At 41.1% G+C, this 17,396-nt stretch overlaps 1 protein-coding gene across 8 annotated transcripts in view; it reads right to left on the bottom strand.

The window, feature by feature from the left end:
- Positions 1 to 17,396, bottom strand: part of STK11IP (serine/threonine kinase 11 interacting protein) — a 227,018-nt gene that overhangs the window by 85,927 nt on the left and 123,695 nt on the right. For all 8 annotated transcript variants that reach the window (XM_033945669.1, XM_033945670.1, XM_033945676.1 and 5 more), the window contains one exon: positions 8,288 to 8,480. In XM_033945669.1, the coding sequence (XP_033801560.1) occupies positions 8,288 to 8,480 (193 nt within the window). The remainder of the gene's footprint in view (positions 1 to 8,287; positions 8,481 to 17,396) is intronic.

Raw genomic sequence — 17,396 nt, forward strand, 5'->3', positions numbered from 1 at the left:
ACCGCTCGCCCCACTGACCTTCCTGCACCACCTGTGAAGCAGCCCGCAGCAGGTTCGCGATGTCAGCGATCCCTGAGCTGCTTGGGCGCTGCTTCCTGCGCCGCGGTCCCGCCCCTCCTCTGACGTCAGAGGAGGGGCAGGACCGCGGCGCAGGAAGCAACGCCTAAGCAGCGCAGGGATAGCTGACGTCGCGATCCTGCTGCGGCTGCTTCATAGGTGGTGCAGGAAGGTCAGTGGGGCGAGCGGTCCTTCGGGGGTGGTGGGGGGGAGGACTGAACGGCAAGGCCGGGAGCATAGGTAGTGCTGCTTCATAGGTGGTGCGGGGAGGCCAGGGGGGCGAGCGGTCCTTCGGGGTGGGACGGGAGGGCAGGCAGGCAGGCTTTCAAGGGGGAAGGGGGTGACAGGCAGGCAGGCAGGCCTTCAAGGTGGGACAGGCCTTCAAGGGGGGGGGGACAGGCCTTCGGGAGGGTGTGCAGACCTTGAAGAGGGAGGGACAGGCCTTCAAGGGGGGGGCAGGCAGGCCTTCAAGGGGGGGCAGGCAGGCCTTCAAGGGGGGGACAGGTCTACAAGGGGGTGGGACAGGCCTTCAAGGGGGGGGACAGGCCTTAGGGGGGGTGCAGGCCTTCGGGGGGTGTGCAGGACTTCGGGGAGGATACAGGCCTTCAAGGGGGGGGGACAGGCCTTCAAGGGGGGGGACAGGCCTTCAAGGGGGGGATAGGCAGGCCTTCAAGGGGGGGATAGGCAGGCCTTCAAGGGGGTGGGACAGGCCTATAAGGGGGTGGGACAGGCCTTCGGGGGGGGGTGCAGGCCTTCAGGGGGTGTAGACCTTCAAGGGGGTGCAGGCCTTCGGGGGGGGGTGCAGGCCTTCGGGGGGGTGCAGACCTTCAAGGGGGGGGGACAGGCAGGCAGGCCTTCAAGGGGGGGGACAGGCCTACAAGGGGGTGGGACAGGCCTTCAAGGGGGGTGCAGGCCTTCAAGGGGGTCCGGCAGACCTTTAAGGGGGGACAGGCCTTTGGGGGGGACCCTGGTTTAGAAGTACACGGAGGGAAGGGGGTGTTCAAAGAGACGTGCATATGCCAAACTTTGAGGGGGGGGGAGGAAGAAATAATGCGTCTGAAAATAGAGGAGAGGGAGAGAGATGATGGACCATGGGATTTAGGGAGGGAAGGAACAGAAAGGGAGAGAAATTGGACACAAGGGATGGTGTGGAGGAGGGATAGAGATACTGGATAGGAGGGTAATTGGAAAAAGAAAGGGAGAGATGGTGGACTCTGGGGTGGTGGGGAAGGAGGAAGTGATGCCGGATGAAAGGGTAGTTAAGAAAAGGTGGATCTGTGGAGGGAGATGAAAAAAAGGAAAGATACCAGACTTCCTGGGGAGGGGAGGGAAATGGAAAGGGAGGACAGAGTTGGCAGATGGATGGTTAGCATGCAGAAAGAAGAAAGAAGGAGACCCTGGCAAGCAAGTTATCAGAAGAAAACCAGAGCCTTGGACCAACAAGATTTGAAATATAACCAGACAACAAAAGGTAGAAAAATTAATTTTATTTTCTGTTTTGTGATTATAATATGTCAGATTTGAAATGTGTATCCTGCCAGAGCTGGTGTTGGACTGCAAACGTGAGCTAGGATTTAACAGAGAGAGGAAAAGTCCTTTTTGTTTCTTTATTTTATTTACACCATAGCGCCAGTGTGGTTAGGAGAAGCCAAAGGGCGTGAAAAAGCTATAAAACCCACCAGGAGTTTTGAAAAAAATCACCCAACTGGGCAGGAAAATCGAATTGAAAAATCAATTCAATAGGCTGAATCGAATCAAAATTTTTTTTCCTGAATCTGGCAGCATTAGTTTGCGCTACTGTCTTAGACTTTAGGACCTGGGATTGGGTAGAGATTGCATCCTCAGTACTTTATAATGCAAGTGAAACGAGGATTTGGTCAGACTTTTGAAGGGTCTGCAGAAAAAAAATATTGTATAGGCCGGGGACACGAGACAGCAGGAAATGGGAACTTTTCGTCCTTCTATTTTTGTGAATGGAAAGGCTGAGGATGTCAGAGAGTTCAGTTAAAATATGTGCTTTATAAGAAAATATAATAATGTGTTTTATAAAGTTTATAGCATAGCTGGTCTACCCAGTGAGGTGTTCCTAGTGGTGGTGGTGGCAGCGTGTCAATGTGTTGAGAGGAAGAGGTGGTCTGGGAAATTCTGCTGAGCAAACTCCGGGCCCATTTCCACCCCCCAGTTAGTTCACTCCACTCAACTGGTTCACACACTGAGTAGGTCTTTGGGTGTTGTTTTGGGATCTCTTTCAGTGGTTTATCAGTATCTCCTTCTGGTCCAAGGAAGGAAACTTTGTTATCCTTAGCATTGACCTACAGAATATGTTTGTAACAGCGCTGCTTGTGTGGCATTAGGCTATGTAGTTATCGAAAGAAAAAAACAGACCTTTGCACATTTTTGCACTATATGGTGGGTGTATGAGGAGATTCACATTTCCTGCACAGCTAAGTCCATGTGAAGTTACCTTGTGCTGTATTTGACATCTAGCAAGGTCTCTGTTTGAAAGGAAAGATCTAAACTTAAAAATGAAGTGGCCAGAAGTTATGGTAAAAGCAGATAGTGTAGCTGGTTTTAAGAAAGATTTGGACAAATTCCTGGAGGAAAAGTCCATAATCTGTTATTAAGACATGGGGGAAGTGTCTGCTTGCCCTGGATCGGTAGTATGGAATGTTGCTACTCTTTGGGTTTTGACCAGGTATTAGTGTCCTGGATTGGCTACCATGAGAATGGGCTACTGGGCATGATGGACCATTGGTCTGACCCAGTTAGGCTATTCTTATGTTATGTTCTCATCTGTAGGGGCCTTTGTTTTCACTTCTTATTTTAATGCATTTTTTTTCTGGGAACTTATCAGTGTTTTTTATAATGGGAACAAAAATGGAAGAGAATTAATGTGTGTGGGATGAGGGGGTAACTAATTTCTTCAGCTAAATAATTCAATCCTCTTCAAACAGACATAGGAGAACTCACGCACCATTCACACACCCTCCAACCAAAAACGTCAAAAGAAAAAAACAGTTCGACAACCTCCTAGCTATTCGAGCTGCAACACTCGACCCCCAACTCTACAACCAATTAACATCGACTACAGACTGCAAAACCTTCAAAAAGAAATAAAAACCCTTCTATTCAAAAAACACATAAAACCGAACTAACACAATCAGAACTGTCCCAAGCATCACCTGCAACTACTCCATACGTACTTCTGATGTCATGACAATTCAGACATAATTTATGTTATGTTATGTTTGGAATATAAGAAAATTTTCACTGCCTGTTTCTATTCTGACCATTTATTCTGTTTCATGGTCATTACAAAAAATATTTTTTTACATGGGGGGGGTATCAAAAAATGATGGGCCCCGGGTGCCACATACCCTAGGTACACCACTGCATAGCAGTAAGAAAAGCTCCAAGTATTGGAACTGCTTGTGAAGACTATATGAGAAAAAGATGAGGGAGAACAGAAATAGAAATTAAAAGAGAAAGGAAAGAAAGAAGAAAAGAGAAGAAAAGGAAGGGAAGACAGGATTGTCTACGAAGCAGAGCGTACATAGGAATCCAGGAATGACCAGGGTGATTTTTTGCTCTTCAAATTCATGGAGGTTCGGAGTGTAATTTTATTCTCATATGCATAGGATTCAAATCTATGATACATACACAGAGAGTTCCACCAAAAAGTATAGTCTAGTAGCGAAGATGATTTCCAATTTTTCAGAATGTGCATGAGAGCAGTCACAAACATGGCATTGATGAGCTTAGGAGGACAGTTTGATTGTGCGAAACAGGGATGTTGAGAGCGAAGGATTATAATGTCCATAGAGATCTCTTCCGAGCAGTTAGTGATAGATTGTATGGTGTTCCAAATTTGAGTCCAAAAGGAGCGGACCAAAGTACAATGAAAAAACATATGATCAAGAGTTCCCTCTTCTTTCAAACAGTTCCAGCAAACAGAGTCTTGCTTTAAGTTGGCTTTCCACATGCGAAATGGGGTCCATACTGCATTCCACATAATAAAGAACATTGATTGTGAAACTCTAGAAGATAAAAGCGGGCGGTTTGTTGAAGACCAAAAGAGTTCCCAATCAATGTCAGAAAGCGGAGTGGTGAGTATAATATCCCAGTGTTTCATAGATTGAGGTGAAAAAGTGAAGGAATGATCTCTCAAAATATTATAGAAAAAAGATATAGCCTTGCCTTTTAATAGAGTCAATAAAGACCAATGGCGGATAGTATTTTTGGAAGTCATGAAGTCAAAACGTATATGCACAGAAGACAGCACTCCAATGACTTAAACTCTTAAACTCTGGAATTTGTTGCCGGAGAATGAAGTGAAATCAGTTAGCTTAGCAGGGTTTAAAAAAGGTTTTGATAATTTCCTAAAAGAAAAGTCCATAGGCCATTATTGAGATGGCTTGGGGAAATCCACTGCTTATTTCTAGGATATTATAATCTTACTATCCCACACTATGGGCATGGCCTTCTAAGCAGCTTCATCTAAAAAAAAAAGGAAAAGTGAGGTGGAACTTATAACATAACAATCAGCTTATATCCCGCAGGACCGTGAAGATGAGATGTACAATTGAATAAACAGAATTAGTTACCCAAGTGCTGAGTATACTGGAAGTCACAATTAATTGATCCAAGTCGTTGCCCCATAAAGCTGCCTGATAGGACAGTAAATGGTCATTTTTTTTAGGTTTGAAGCCTTTGACAGGTGGGAAGATAAAGCTCAAATGCCCTTATGTTTATTAGTAGTAAGAGAGAAGAGATCAGTTAAGTATTTAGGGGCAAGTCCAAGCAGAACCTTCTAGCAAAAGCAACCAAGCTTGAATTTCCGTGAGTGCAACTCACGGAAAAAAGGTGGCAGCCCAAAGGTCAGTCTGACCGCAGCATTTCCAACTATACGTAGTCGCTGCACATTTTCTTTTCATTCACTCATTTTTTTGATGTTTTAACTATTAATGTTGTATCTAATTAATAAGCTATAAAATGTTATTTAATCTGTTAATTTACCTTTCATTTGGATGGTGTTTATTGTTGTGGACGCTTGACAAAGGCAAGTATGTTGAGTCCTATTTTAAACCAAGATTTGAATTTTATGTAATTTGCTGTATTATTAAAAGTATATTATTTGTTGCTGTACTCAGTCTGTCTGTTTGGTTGGGGTTTTTTTTGTCATCTCTGCTGCTGTGTTTTGCTTATTTCATGGTGTAGAGTTCCCTTTCCTCCTCCTGTAAAGTTATGTAGTTAATTTAATTTAATTCTTACATACCGCTAATAACCGTGAGGTTTCTAAGCGGTTTACAAAAATGATGCATTAAAAGATACAATAAATAAAAATAAATAAGATAGGTACTTGGAAATTCCCTAACTGTCCCAATGGCTCACAATCTAACTAAAGTACCTGAAAAGTATGAAAAGTAAAGATAAAAATATAAAGACAGAGGTAGAGATAGAGATAGAAATGAATATTCCAACAAGATGGCGGCCAGTTAGGTCATCATCGCTATGGGTTAAAATACCAGGAAGGAAAGGGCCTGAAATAAAGATAGGCCTATACTATCGTCCACCTGGACAAACCGGAGATATCGATGAAGAAATGGAAGCCAAGATGAAGTGAGAATGCAAAAGCGGTAACACAGTTATTATGGGAGACTTCAACTACCCTGGGATAGACTGTAGTCTTGGAAGCTCAAGATGCGCTAGGGAGGCAGAATTTCTGGAGACTGTACAAGATTGCTTCATGGAGCAGCTTGTTAGAGAACCGACGAGAGGAAATGCCACTCTGGATCTAATCCTAAATGGGCTAAGGGGACCTGCAAAGGAAGTGGAAGTAGTGGGACCGTTGGGAAACAGCGATCATAATATGATCAAGTTCAAGGTGGAAATAGGAATACTGAAAGGAAAGAGAACCATAGCGACAACTTTTAACTTCAGGAAGGGAAACTTCGAAGCAATGAGAGGAATAGTAAAGAAGAAACTTAGGAACACTTCCAAAAAATGCAGACGGTAGAACATGCCTGGTCCTTTTTCAAGGACACAGTGAGCGAGGCGCAAAATCTGTATATCCCCAGATTCAGAAAAGGGTGCAACAAGAGTCGAACAAAAGACCCGCTGTGGATAACTAAAATAGTGAAGGAAGCGATAGGCAATAAGAAAAATTCATTCAGAAAATGAAAAAAGGACAAATCTGAGAGAAACTGGAAAGAGCACAGGAAGTATCAAAAAGAATGTCACCGTGTGGTTTGAAAAGCCAAGAAAGAGTATGAGGAGAGACTAGCCAGGGAAGCACGAAATTTCAAACCATTCTTTAGATATGTTAAAGGGAAACAGCCGGCTAGAGAGGAGGTGGGACCACTGGACGACGGAGACCAGAAGGGAGCGGTGAAGGAAGAAAAAGAGGTCGCAGAAAGACTTAACATGTTCTTTTCGTCTGTATTTACAAGCGAAGACACAACCAACATACCGGAACCTGAACAAATCTTCAATGGAAATCAAGCACAAATGTTAACATCCATGGAAGTGAGCCTTGATGATGTGCGCAGGCAGATAGAAAAACTAAAAACTGACAAATCCCCCGGTCCGGATGGAATCCATCCAAAGGTTCTGAAAGAACTAAAGGAGGAAATAGCGGAACTACTACAGCAAATTTGCAACCTATCTCTGAAAACAGGTGTGATCCCGGAGGACTGGAAGATAGCCAACGTTACGCCCATCTTTAAAAAGGGATCAAGAGGTGACCCGGGAAACTACAGACCAGTGAGTCTGACCTCGGTTCCGGGGAAAATGGCGGAAGCACTGATAAAAGAAAACATCGATGAACATTTTGAAAAAAATGAACTTCTGATAACCAGCCAACATGGTTTCTGCAGGGGGAGATCGTGCCTGACTAACTTATTGCACTTCTTCAAAGGAATTAACAAACAGATGGACAGAGGAGACCCCATAGACATCATATACCTAGATTTCCAGAAAGCCTTTGAAAAGGTGCCTCATGAACGTCTATTCCGGAAACTGAGGAACCATGGGGTGGACGGAGACGTGCATAGATGGATCGGAAACTGGTTAGAAGGTAGGAAACAGAGGGTAGGGGTGAAGGGCCACTACTCAGACTGGAGAAAGGTCACGAGTAGTGTTCCGCAGGGCTCGGTGCTCGGGCCGCTGCTTTTTAATATATTCATAAATGATCTAGAAACAGGGACGAAGTGTGAGATAATAAAATTTGCGGACGACACCAAACTATTTAGTGGAGCTCGGACAAAGGAGGACTGCGAAGAATTGCAAAGGGACTTGGACAAACTAGGGGAATGGGCAGAGAGATGGCAGATGAAATTCAATGTTGAGAAGTGTAAAGTATTGCATATGGGAAGCAGAAACCCGAGGTACAATTATACGATGGGAGGGATGTTATTGTCTGAGAGTACCCAAGAAAGGGACTTGGGGGTGATGGTGGACATGACAATGAAGCCGACAGCACAGTGCGCAGCGGCCGCTAAGAGAGCGAATAGAATGCTAGGTATAATCAAGAAGGGTATTACAACCAGAACGAAAGAAGTTATCCTGCCGCTGTACCGGACAATGGTGCGTCCGCATCTTGAGTACTGCGTCCAGTATTGGTCGCCGTACCTTAAGAAGGATATGGTGTTACTCGAGAGAGTTCAGAGGAGAGTGACACGACTGATTAAGGGGATGGAAAGCCTTTCATACGCTGAGAGATTGGAAAAACTGGGACTCTTTTCCCTGGAGAAGAGAAGACTTAGAGGGGATATTTTCTTCACACTTCTACCTCTAACCCTCTGTTGTAGTTCCTTCCTATTTCTCCTACTGTAAACCGCGTCGAGCTCTACGAACGTGGAGATGATGCGGTATACAAACCTAAGGATTAGATTAGATTAGATATGATTGAGACTTACAAGATCATGAAGGGCATGGAGAGAGTAGAGAAAGACAGATTCTTCAAACTTTCAGAAAATAAAAAAACAAGAGGGTATTCGGAAAAGTTGAAAGGGGACAGATTCAAAACGAATGCTAGGAAGTTAGGTTGTAAACTCCCTTACGTTACTCGGTCTCTTGTGTGTTCATGTACTAACGTAGAAATAATAATGTGTAGTAGGCTTTTTCCATTTCTCTGTGATTTCTAGAAAGAAACTGAGGGTTGTAAGCTCCCTTACACTTCAAGTTCTCTGCCTGAACTCATGCACATGGGCTCCATGCATGGCTTCCTTACCTCCATCTTTTTCTGCAGGCTCTGAATTGCTCCAACCTTTCTCCCCAATATAGAAATTCTTCACACCAGGTCTTTGAGGCTCGTTGAATTCTGTCTTACATTTTAAACACTGAAGTTTGAGAGGCTCCTTGTTTTGCCTCTCCATTCTTTCCAGATTCTTTTCCAGTGCTGGATACAGTATTTGCAACAGGCTCTGCAGGAAGAAAGAGAACCTATGACTCCCCAAAACAGAGAAAGGGGTCCCAACATATGCAAGATACTACACAGTTTCAAAGAGAATCTAGTTGCCCTAAAACACCTGCCGTCCTTAAAAGACAAACATTATTTCAGAGTCTGATAAAGTAAACCCAAATACTACTTCTCTTTGAAGGCACATTAAATTCACAGGGAGAAGAGCTGTTCTGGTCCTGTTATACAAAAGGTGGAACACAACTTACTCAAAGAAAACCAACACTATACATTGAAACATGATGGCAGATAAAGGCCAAATGGCCCGTCTAGTCTTCCCATCCGCAGTAACCATTATCTCTTTCTCTCTCCGAGAGATCCCACGAGCCTACCCCAGGCCCTCTTCAATTCAGACACAGTCTCTGTCTCCACCACCTAAAAAAAACCCCTATATATCCACAATAGTAAAAGAGCTAGTCAAAATAATTAGAATAAGTGGTAGCTCTCAGTCTATGACTTGGGGCCCAAAGATGAAACTGCTCCTTGAGCTTACCACTGGAAATGTGAGTATGCATCAAAAATGTGAATCAATCAAAGTATCAAATCACTCATTAGTTGTCCCAAAGTCAACTCTGGCATAATAATGCAATAAGCTAATGCTGCTACTCTTACTATTTATTATTTCCATAGCACTATCAGGCGCACGCAGTCTGTCTTTCTTGGGCACTGTGCTTAAGTGATCACAGGACAAGGTGATTTAAAAAGAAACACATCACTGCCCTAATTTATTCTCTTCCTGGTAGCTAAACCATCTCTCACCCCTTCAATCTGTTCATAATTCTGCTGCACGCCTCATATTACACCAATATCGCTATGCCCACATTATCCCGGAAGCTGTTTATTAGCGTATCCTCTGCTAACTGGCTGCTGCTACATCATCGGGTGAGTGAGGGAGGAGGGAGGGGGGGGGTTGTCAGGACCAGCTCTGCTGCTTCAGGTAATGGAGAGAGGGAGTGGGAAGAGAAGGGGAAGGTGAAAGTGGGAGAGAAAGTGACCAAGAAAGAAGGGAAGCACATGCTGGTGGGGGGATGATACAGTGAGGAGGGAAGGAGGACACAACTATTTATACATTAATGCTCAAATAACCAGAAACTACAGTTATCTGGCATCCACCAATTCCCATGGGTGTTGGATAACAGATTCTACTGTATATGTAATATTTTTGATGTATTTAATCATTTATATGCCACTTATATCCTAAGTGGTTTACATTCAGGTACTTTATCATATTTCCCTACCTGTCCCGGTGGGCTCAAACTCTATCAAATGTACCTGGGGCAATGAGGAGATTAAATAACTTGCCCAGGGTCACAAGGAGCAGTGAGGGATTTGAACCCACACCCTCAGGGTGCTGGGGCTGTAGCTCTAACCTCTGCGCCACACACTGTGAAAAATTCTAGAAAAGTGGGAAACTAGAGAGGCTAAAATCAAAATGCATAAATAGCACTTGGCCTCCCTGTTTCATCAGTTCGCAACCTTGGAGTCCAAATCCAGAAGACATAAGAATAGCATTACTGGGTCAGACCAATGGTCTATCAAGCCCAGTAGCTCGTTCTCACGGTGGCCAACTCAGGTCCCTAGTACAGAAATTCCATGCTACTGATCCAGGGCAAGCGGAGGCTTCCCCCATGTCTTAACAACAGACTATGGACTTTTCCTCCAGGAATTTGTCTAAACCCGTCTTAAAACCAGCTTTGCTATCTGCCCATACCACGTCTTCTAGCAACGCGTTCCAGAGCTTAACTATTCTCTGAGTGAAAAAAAATTTCCTCCTTTTGGTTTTAAAAGTAGTTCCCTGTAACTTCGAGTGTCCCCTAGTCTTTGTCATTTTTGATGGAGTAAAAAAATCCACTTGTACCCGTTCTACTCCACTCAAGATTTTGTAGACTTCAATCATATCTCCCCTCAGCCTTTTCTTTTCCAAGTTGAAAGCCTGTCATTTCTTTCTCTTTAATATCACCAAAATTCTACCTTTCCTTTTTGAGTACACTACTAAAACCCTTATCCACACTCTCATTCCCTCTCGCCTAAACTATTGCAACTTGCTTCTCACAACTCTTGCACTAAACCATCTCTCCCCCTTCAATCCATTCAAAATTCTGCTGTACATTACCCCTCTCCTCAAGTCACTTCATTTTCTGCCTATCCGTTTCAGTTCTGTAAGTCCTCAATCTCTCCTTTCTTATCTCTCCCTGTACTCCCCCCCCCCGCCAAGAACTCCATTCATTGGGTAATTCTCGATCTGTACTCTTCTCCTCTACTGCCAACTCCAGACTCCGTCCCACCTATCTTGCCTGAACAGACTGTCTGAGTCAGTACGTCAAGCTCAGTTTCTGACAGGATTCAAATCGAGGCTAAAAAAGTTCATTTTTTGAGGCTACTTTTAACTCCCAACTCTTGCTCACTTGTAAAATATCAATCTCTGTTTTATCATTCCCACTGTGAAAAATTCACTTAACTCCTATTTGTCCCGATTGTCTATTTTGATTAGATTGTAAGCTCCATCGAGCAGAGATCATCTGTTACATGTTTAATGTACAGCACTACATACTTCTGGCAGTGCTATAGAAATAGTAGTAAAGCTGATTAGTACTTCAAGAAGTCTTCAACGCCAAAATACAACTTTATTCTAGGTTTGTAGTACATTCTTTTTTTTTTTTTATATTCTTTATTCATTTTCATATTTTACATCAAATGCACAAAATATTAAATTACAACAAATTATTACACAATATCACTTTTATATCTACTACATAAAATTCTAAAAATATTTTAATCCCCTCCCCCACCACCCACCCTTCAACTACTTTCCAATCACCCTATACACATTATATACCATATTATAACATATTATGTAAAATTATTTCCATTACCCACCCCTCCTGATGTGCCATAAAGAAGAAGAAAAAGAAAAGAAGAAGAGAAAACCTGATGATCATTCACTACAATATTTTGTCAATGGCCCCCATATTTTTATAAATTTAGGATATGTCCCTCTTTGTATTGCTATTGCTCTTTTCATTTTGAATATATGACAAATTGTATACCACCAAAATGTATAATTAAGGTTACTATGATTCTTCCAGTTGTTGGTTATATGCTGAATGGCAACCCCTGTCATGACTAATAAAAGATTGTTATTCTCTGGTGAAATTTGACTTTTTTTCCTCATCATCATTCCAAATAACACTGTATCATATGATAGTGCTACATGATTTTCCATCAATGCATTAATTTGAGGCCAAATAGCATTCCAAAAAATTTTAATATGGAGACAATAATAAAGTAAATGATCTAATGTCCCAGGTTCCAGATTACAGTGCCAGCATTTATTAGACTTAGAACTATCTAATTTGTGCAAACGTACAGGGGTCCAAAACACTCTATGTAACAAAAATAACCAAGTTTGTCTCATAGATGCTGACACTGTACATCTCATTCTCCAAGACCAAATTAGTGGCCATTGAGATGCAGTAATTTGATGCTTAATCTCAATGCTCCAAATGTCTCTTAGACCATTTTTTGTTTTTTTATTCAAATATCCAGATAATAATTTATACCACAATGTGGCTTGATGTCCTAGGAAGTCTGCTTGGAAGCATAGGAACTCCAAACTATACTGATTATTCAAAGTTTTCCATTCAGGGAACCCAACCTGAATGGCCTGCTTCAATTGTAACCATTTAAAACTTTGTGTTTTACTAAGAACATAAGAACATAAGCAGTGCATCCGCCGGGTCAGACCACAGGTCCATCCTGCCCAGCAGTCCGCTCCCGCGGCGGCCCAAACAGATCACGACCTGTCAGAATCATCAGAAGGGGCTCCCTTGCCACCTTGGCTTCCCATTTGAGTCCTGCCTTCCTATCGAAGCCCTAGCCCTCCGGTCTTTCACATGCACGACCTGGTTGGTTTTTATTCATTACCTGGTTAACTTTCTATGTTGCAATTGTGAAAATTCAAGCAGTTTACCATCCGAAATAACATCATTCAGAGTTCGAATGCCTGCAATAATCCAGTTCTTCCAAAGAATTTGAGCTCCGCCAATTTTAATCTTGGAGTTTATCCATAAAGATTGATTAGTTGACTTATTTATTGGGATAGGTGTTAATTTACTAATAAACCTCAACGTTTTCCAAGTATCCATTAATATCTTATTTTCCCTGTATCTTCTAGGCATGTTAATACTTGGAAGATGAACTAAATTCAGAGGAAACATAAGGCGCCATTCCAAGTATAACCAATCTGGTGTATTATCTATAAGTTCTGGGAGGATCCAATACATACCCTGACGTAAAATATAGGCTTGATGGTACCTATAAAAATTTGGAAAATTTACCCCTCCCTCCTTAATTGATTTTTGCAAAGATACCAAAGCTATTCTATGCGTTTTACCAAGCCAAAGAAATTTCGTTAAAATGCTATTAAGCTTTTTATAAAAGGACCCCTGAAAATAAATAGGTATCATACTCATTTGGTAGCAAACTACAGGCAAGATCATCATTTTAATAGTTTGAACTCTCCCCCACCAAGAAAGATGTAACGGATTCCATTGCTCACACAACTCTGTAACTCTTTTTAATACAAATTTTTCATTTTCCTTTACTGTATCCTCAATTGTATTTTTAACTTGAATACCAAGATATTTAAATCCTTCTTCCTTCCATATGAACGGAAAAGCGTCAAATAGTCCTTTTACACAATAAACATTTAAAGGTATAAGTTCAGACTTACTCCAGTTAATTTTATAACCTGAAAATTTGCCAAATATATCAATTAATTCCAATAGACAAGTTAAGGTAGACTCTGGATTCCTCAAATAAAGTAGAATATCATCCGCATATGCCGAAATTTTATATTCCATATCAGAATATGGAATACCCTGTATCCCCTTTGCTTGTTGTATTGCTAACACTAAGGGTTCTAATACAACATCAAATAACAAAGGAGATAAAGGACAACCTTGTCTAACTCCCCTTTGCAATTGAAAACCATCAGATATCATATTATTAATATTTAATCTTGCAATCGGGAAGCTATACAATGTTTTTACCATTTGTATAAATCCAGAACCTATACCAAACCATTCTAAAGCCTGATACATAAAATTCCATTCTACCCTATCAAACGCTTTTTCTGCATCCAAAGAAACTGTAAAAGCCGCTTCATCCAAATTTTTTGATAAATTTAACATATGGAACAATAATCTAGAGTTATTAGAGGAGTGTCTTTTAGCAACAAAACCAGTCTGGTGCGTATCTATAATATGTGGGAGAGCTTTGGCTAATCTCAAAGCCAAAATTTTCACCAAAAGTTTATTATCCACATTTATTAAAGATATAGGCCTGTAGTTCGAAACCAAAGTAGGATCTTTATTTGGCTTAGGCAAAACAATTACTACTGATTCAGCAATAGTACCTTTAATATCACCTTTTATAAGTTGTGTCTGATATAAATTTAGTAAATAAGAGGAAAGGACACTTTGAAATGTTTTATAAAATTCTACTGTATAACCATCACCACCTGGAGTGGATCCAACTCTAAGAGATCTCAACGCTGTTTCTAATTCTTTTAGCGATATAGGTTCATCTAAACTCCGTTTTATATGATCAGGAACCTTAGGTCCAATAATTAAATCTAAAAATTTTTTACCATCCTTTTGCCTGTCCAAATAAGGCTCAGAAGAATACAGGTCCTTATAAAATTTTAAAAATTGTTTTAAAATTAGATCCGTTTGATTAGTTATGATATCATTATCATCTTTTATCGCATTAATGTTAGTTCTTCTTTTTTTTGCTTTAAGGTAATTTGCCAATAATCTTCCCGCCTTATAAGAATTTCCATAATACATTGTCTGTTTGGAAAACAAATCTCTTCTTATCATTTTTGAAGCTAATTCATTATATTTACCTTTTGCTTTTAAAAGAGCTTGCAATATCTCATGTTCCCATTTACTTACCAATTTAGCTTCTAGTACAATAATTTCTTTTTCTAATTCTATAAACTGCATTTTAATCTGTTTCCTAACAAAAGCCGAATAGGATATAATATGACCTCTCATAGTCGCTTTAAAGGCGTCCCATACATTTTCAATAGATGTATCTTCTACTAAATGACTCTCACTGGCTACCCATACAAGCACAAATTCAATTCAAATTCCACTGCCTAGTATTCAAAGCGTTACACGGCTCTTCCCCCTCCTATCTAAACAACCGCTTAAACCAGATCTCCACCTCAAGACACAGAAGAACCTCGAACCCTTTTGCCTTCCCCCCACTCAAAGGCACACAACGCAAGAAAATGTTTGACAACCTTCTGGCAACACAAGCAGCAAAACTCAACCATTCCATCTCCAATCTGCTGACAATATCAGACAACTTCAAAACATTCCGAAAAGAAATCAAAACCCTGCTTTTCAAAAATTTCATCCAAATATCTTAACCCCCTCTTCCCTTACCTCCAGAAGATTCACCTACCTCCAGATAATTCTCCCCCAAATTACCCACCTAAACACCTTCCAAGTAAACAAACCCCTAAAATAGATTGTAATCTTACCCACTCTAACTGTATTCCATTTGTCTTTATCACACAGTTCTGCACTGTCAGTTTAATATCCATCCTGTAAGTTTCCATAGGATTCTATCCAGCTATCTCCCCTATGTTTAAAAAAAAAAAAAAAAAATTGTATCTTCACTGGAAAATGTCCAGACAAATCTTTTGTAATCCGCCTTGAACTGCAAGGTATAGGCGGAATAGAAATCCGCAATGTAATGTAATGTAATGTAATGTAAATTAACTTGAAAGAAATCACTAATTTATATTTTAAAATTTTCCAAAAATTTGTCATCCACACGCAATGCATTATCAAATCTCCAAAGAGGTCTTCTATTCTCTAATTGATGTAATTGTAATTCTATCCATATTCCCGCATGATCAGAAATAATAATTGGATCAATGGAAGCCTTAATCACTTGTTGCACCTTATGTGATGAAATAAAAATATAATCTATTCTTGAAAATGACTTTTGGACCTGTGAACAGAATGAAAATTCCTGATCATTAAAATGAAGAATACGCCATATATCCTTCAAATCACATGATTGAACCAAATTATCTAAGCCTAAAGATTTTATACTTTTACCTGGTTTTTTATCCATTAATGGATCCATTACAGCATTAAAATCTCCAGCCACCACTAAATTAGAAGCAGCCAGTGGTAACAACATACTCTGCAACTTTTTTATTTTTTTTTGAAATTTTTTTTTATTTTATTCAACAACATGAAAAACAATACACAGGCAGAATGCCAACAGCAAATGTACATTCCCCCACAGAGAACACAACCCCCCCACCCCCAACCGAGTGATAAAGCAGAAATCCTAAACAAAGGAAGAAAAAAAATAAAAAAATAACTCAAAAAAGACCCCTCCAGGAGCCATATCTAGACCACTGACGATGAAACGTACCATAGGAATCATTGTTCAAAGCAGTCAATTTAGACATCAAATAAATTTGGTCAATCTTGTTCAACAGATCAGAACGAGAAGGCAAATAAGCACGCTTCCAATATGTGGTCACGGTAAGTCTAGCCGCCGTAGCAACTAGGGCCACAAAATGATTCTGATCCACATCCAAACTCCCCAAAGGATAATTAAGTAAAAATATTTCCATGCGCAATAAAATGGGTAAGTGTAACACATCAATCATCAGTTGTTGAACCATCTTCCAAAAAGGTACAATTTTAGCACAATCTCACCAAACATGCCCAAAAGTGCCTAGACCCCCACAGTTGCGCCAGCATAACCCATCTCCACAATGGTAGAAACGGTGCACTTTTTCCGGCGTAAGGTACCACTGAAATAGCATCTTATAACCCTGTTCAACTAAGGGGGACGCTAAAGAAACTCTTAGTAATGTACCATATAGGCGGTCCCATTGTTGAAAATCAAAGGTCCTACCCAACAAAGTTTCCCATCGATGTTCATATATGCGAGCCTGAGGTCTGGTATATAAAAGAGCTTTATATAGACGTGAAATAAGGCCCACTCCAGATCCCATCCTAAAAACTTGAAGGAAAGCAGAATCCGCCCCTTCCCACTCAGGAATCACCCTCTTCAACATAAAATCCCGAAGTTGGACATAGGCGAAAAAATCCGTTGTTGGTAGATCATATAAAGATTGCAGGGCAGCAAAGGGTACCAAATTTCCACCCAATACTAATTGACCTAACACCCGAAGACCCTCCATTTCCCAACGTCGAAAAATCCCAGTATCTCTGGCAGGCAAAAAGTCAGGGGCAAATCTAATGGGAGTAGCATAAAAATAACGTTGACGTGGAAACCAAGTCCGTCGGACCCGGCACCACGCCTGCAAAGTACACGCCATCCCATAAGAAGCCCCATTCTGTAAATCCCGAAGGATCTCAAAAGATAGCCAAGGCAATGCAGCTAACGGGTAGGTCGGCTGTAGAGCCTGTTCTAAAGATACCCAGCGTTGAGAGGGATAAGCCCAGTGGAACAGCACTTGCAATTGGGACGCATAATAATATGTGAAAAAATCAGGGACACCCATTCCCCCATGTAACCTGTCCCAGTACATACGTTCCCTCCTCACCCTAGGCGGTTTATGTGTCCAAATATAAGCAAAGGCCCGCCGTTGTAGCCTAATTAAGAACTGCTTAGGAATTGAGAGAGGCAGGCAGGAAAACAGATATAAAAAACAAGGTAACACATTCATACGCAAAGCACTAATCCTACCCATCCAAGATAACCGTAAACCTTCCCAGCGATCCAGATCCGCAAACACAGTCCTTAACAACGGAGGGTAATTCAATTCAAAAAGATCAGAGAGCCTCCGAGATATACGCACACCAAGGTACTTAAT

This window comes from Geotrypetes seraphini, chromosome 5, assembly GCF_902459505.1.
Source record: "Geotrypetes seraphini chromosome 5, aGeoSer1.1, whole genome shotgun sequence".
Classification (NCBI taxonomy): domain Eukaryota; kingdom Metazoa; phylum Chordata; class Amphibia; order Gymnophiona; family Dermophiidae; genus Geotrypetes; species Geotrypetes seraphini.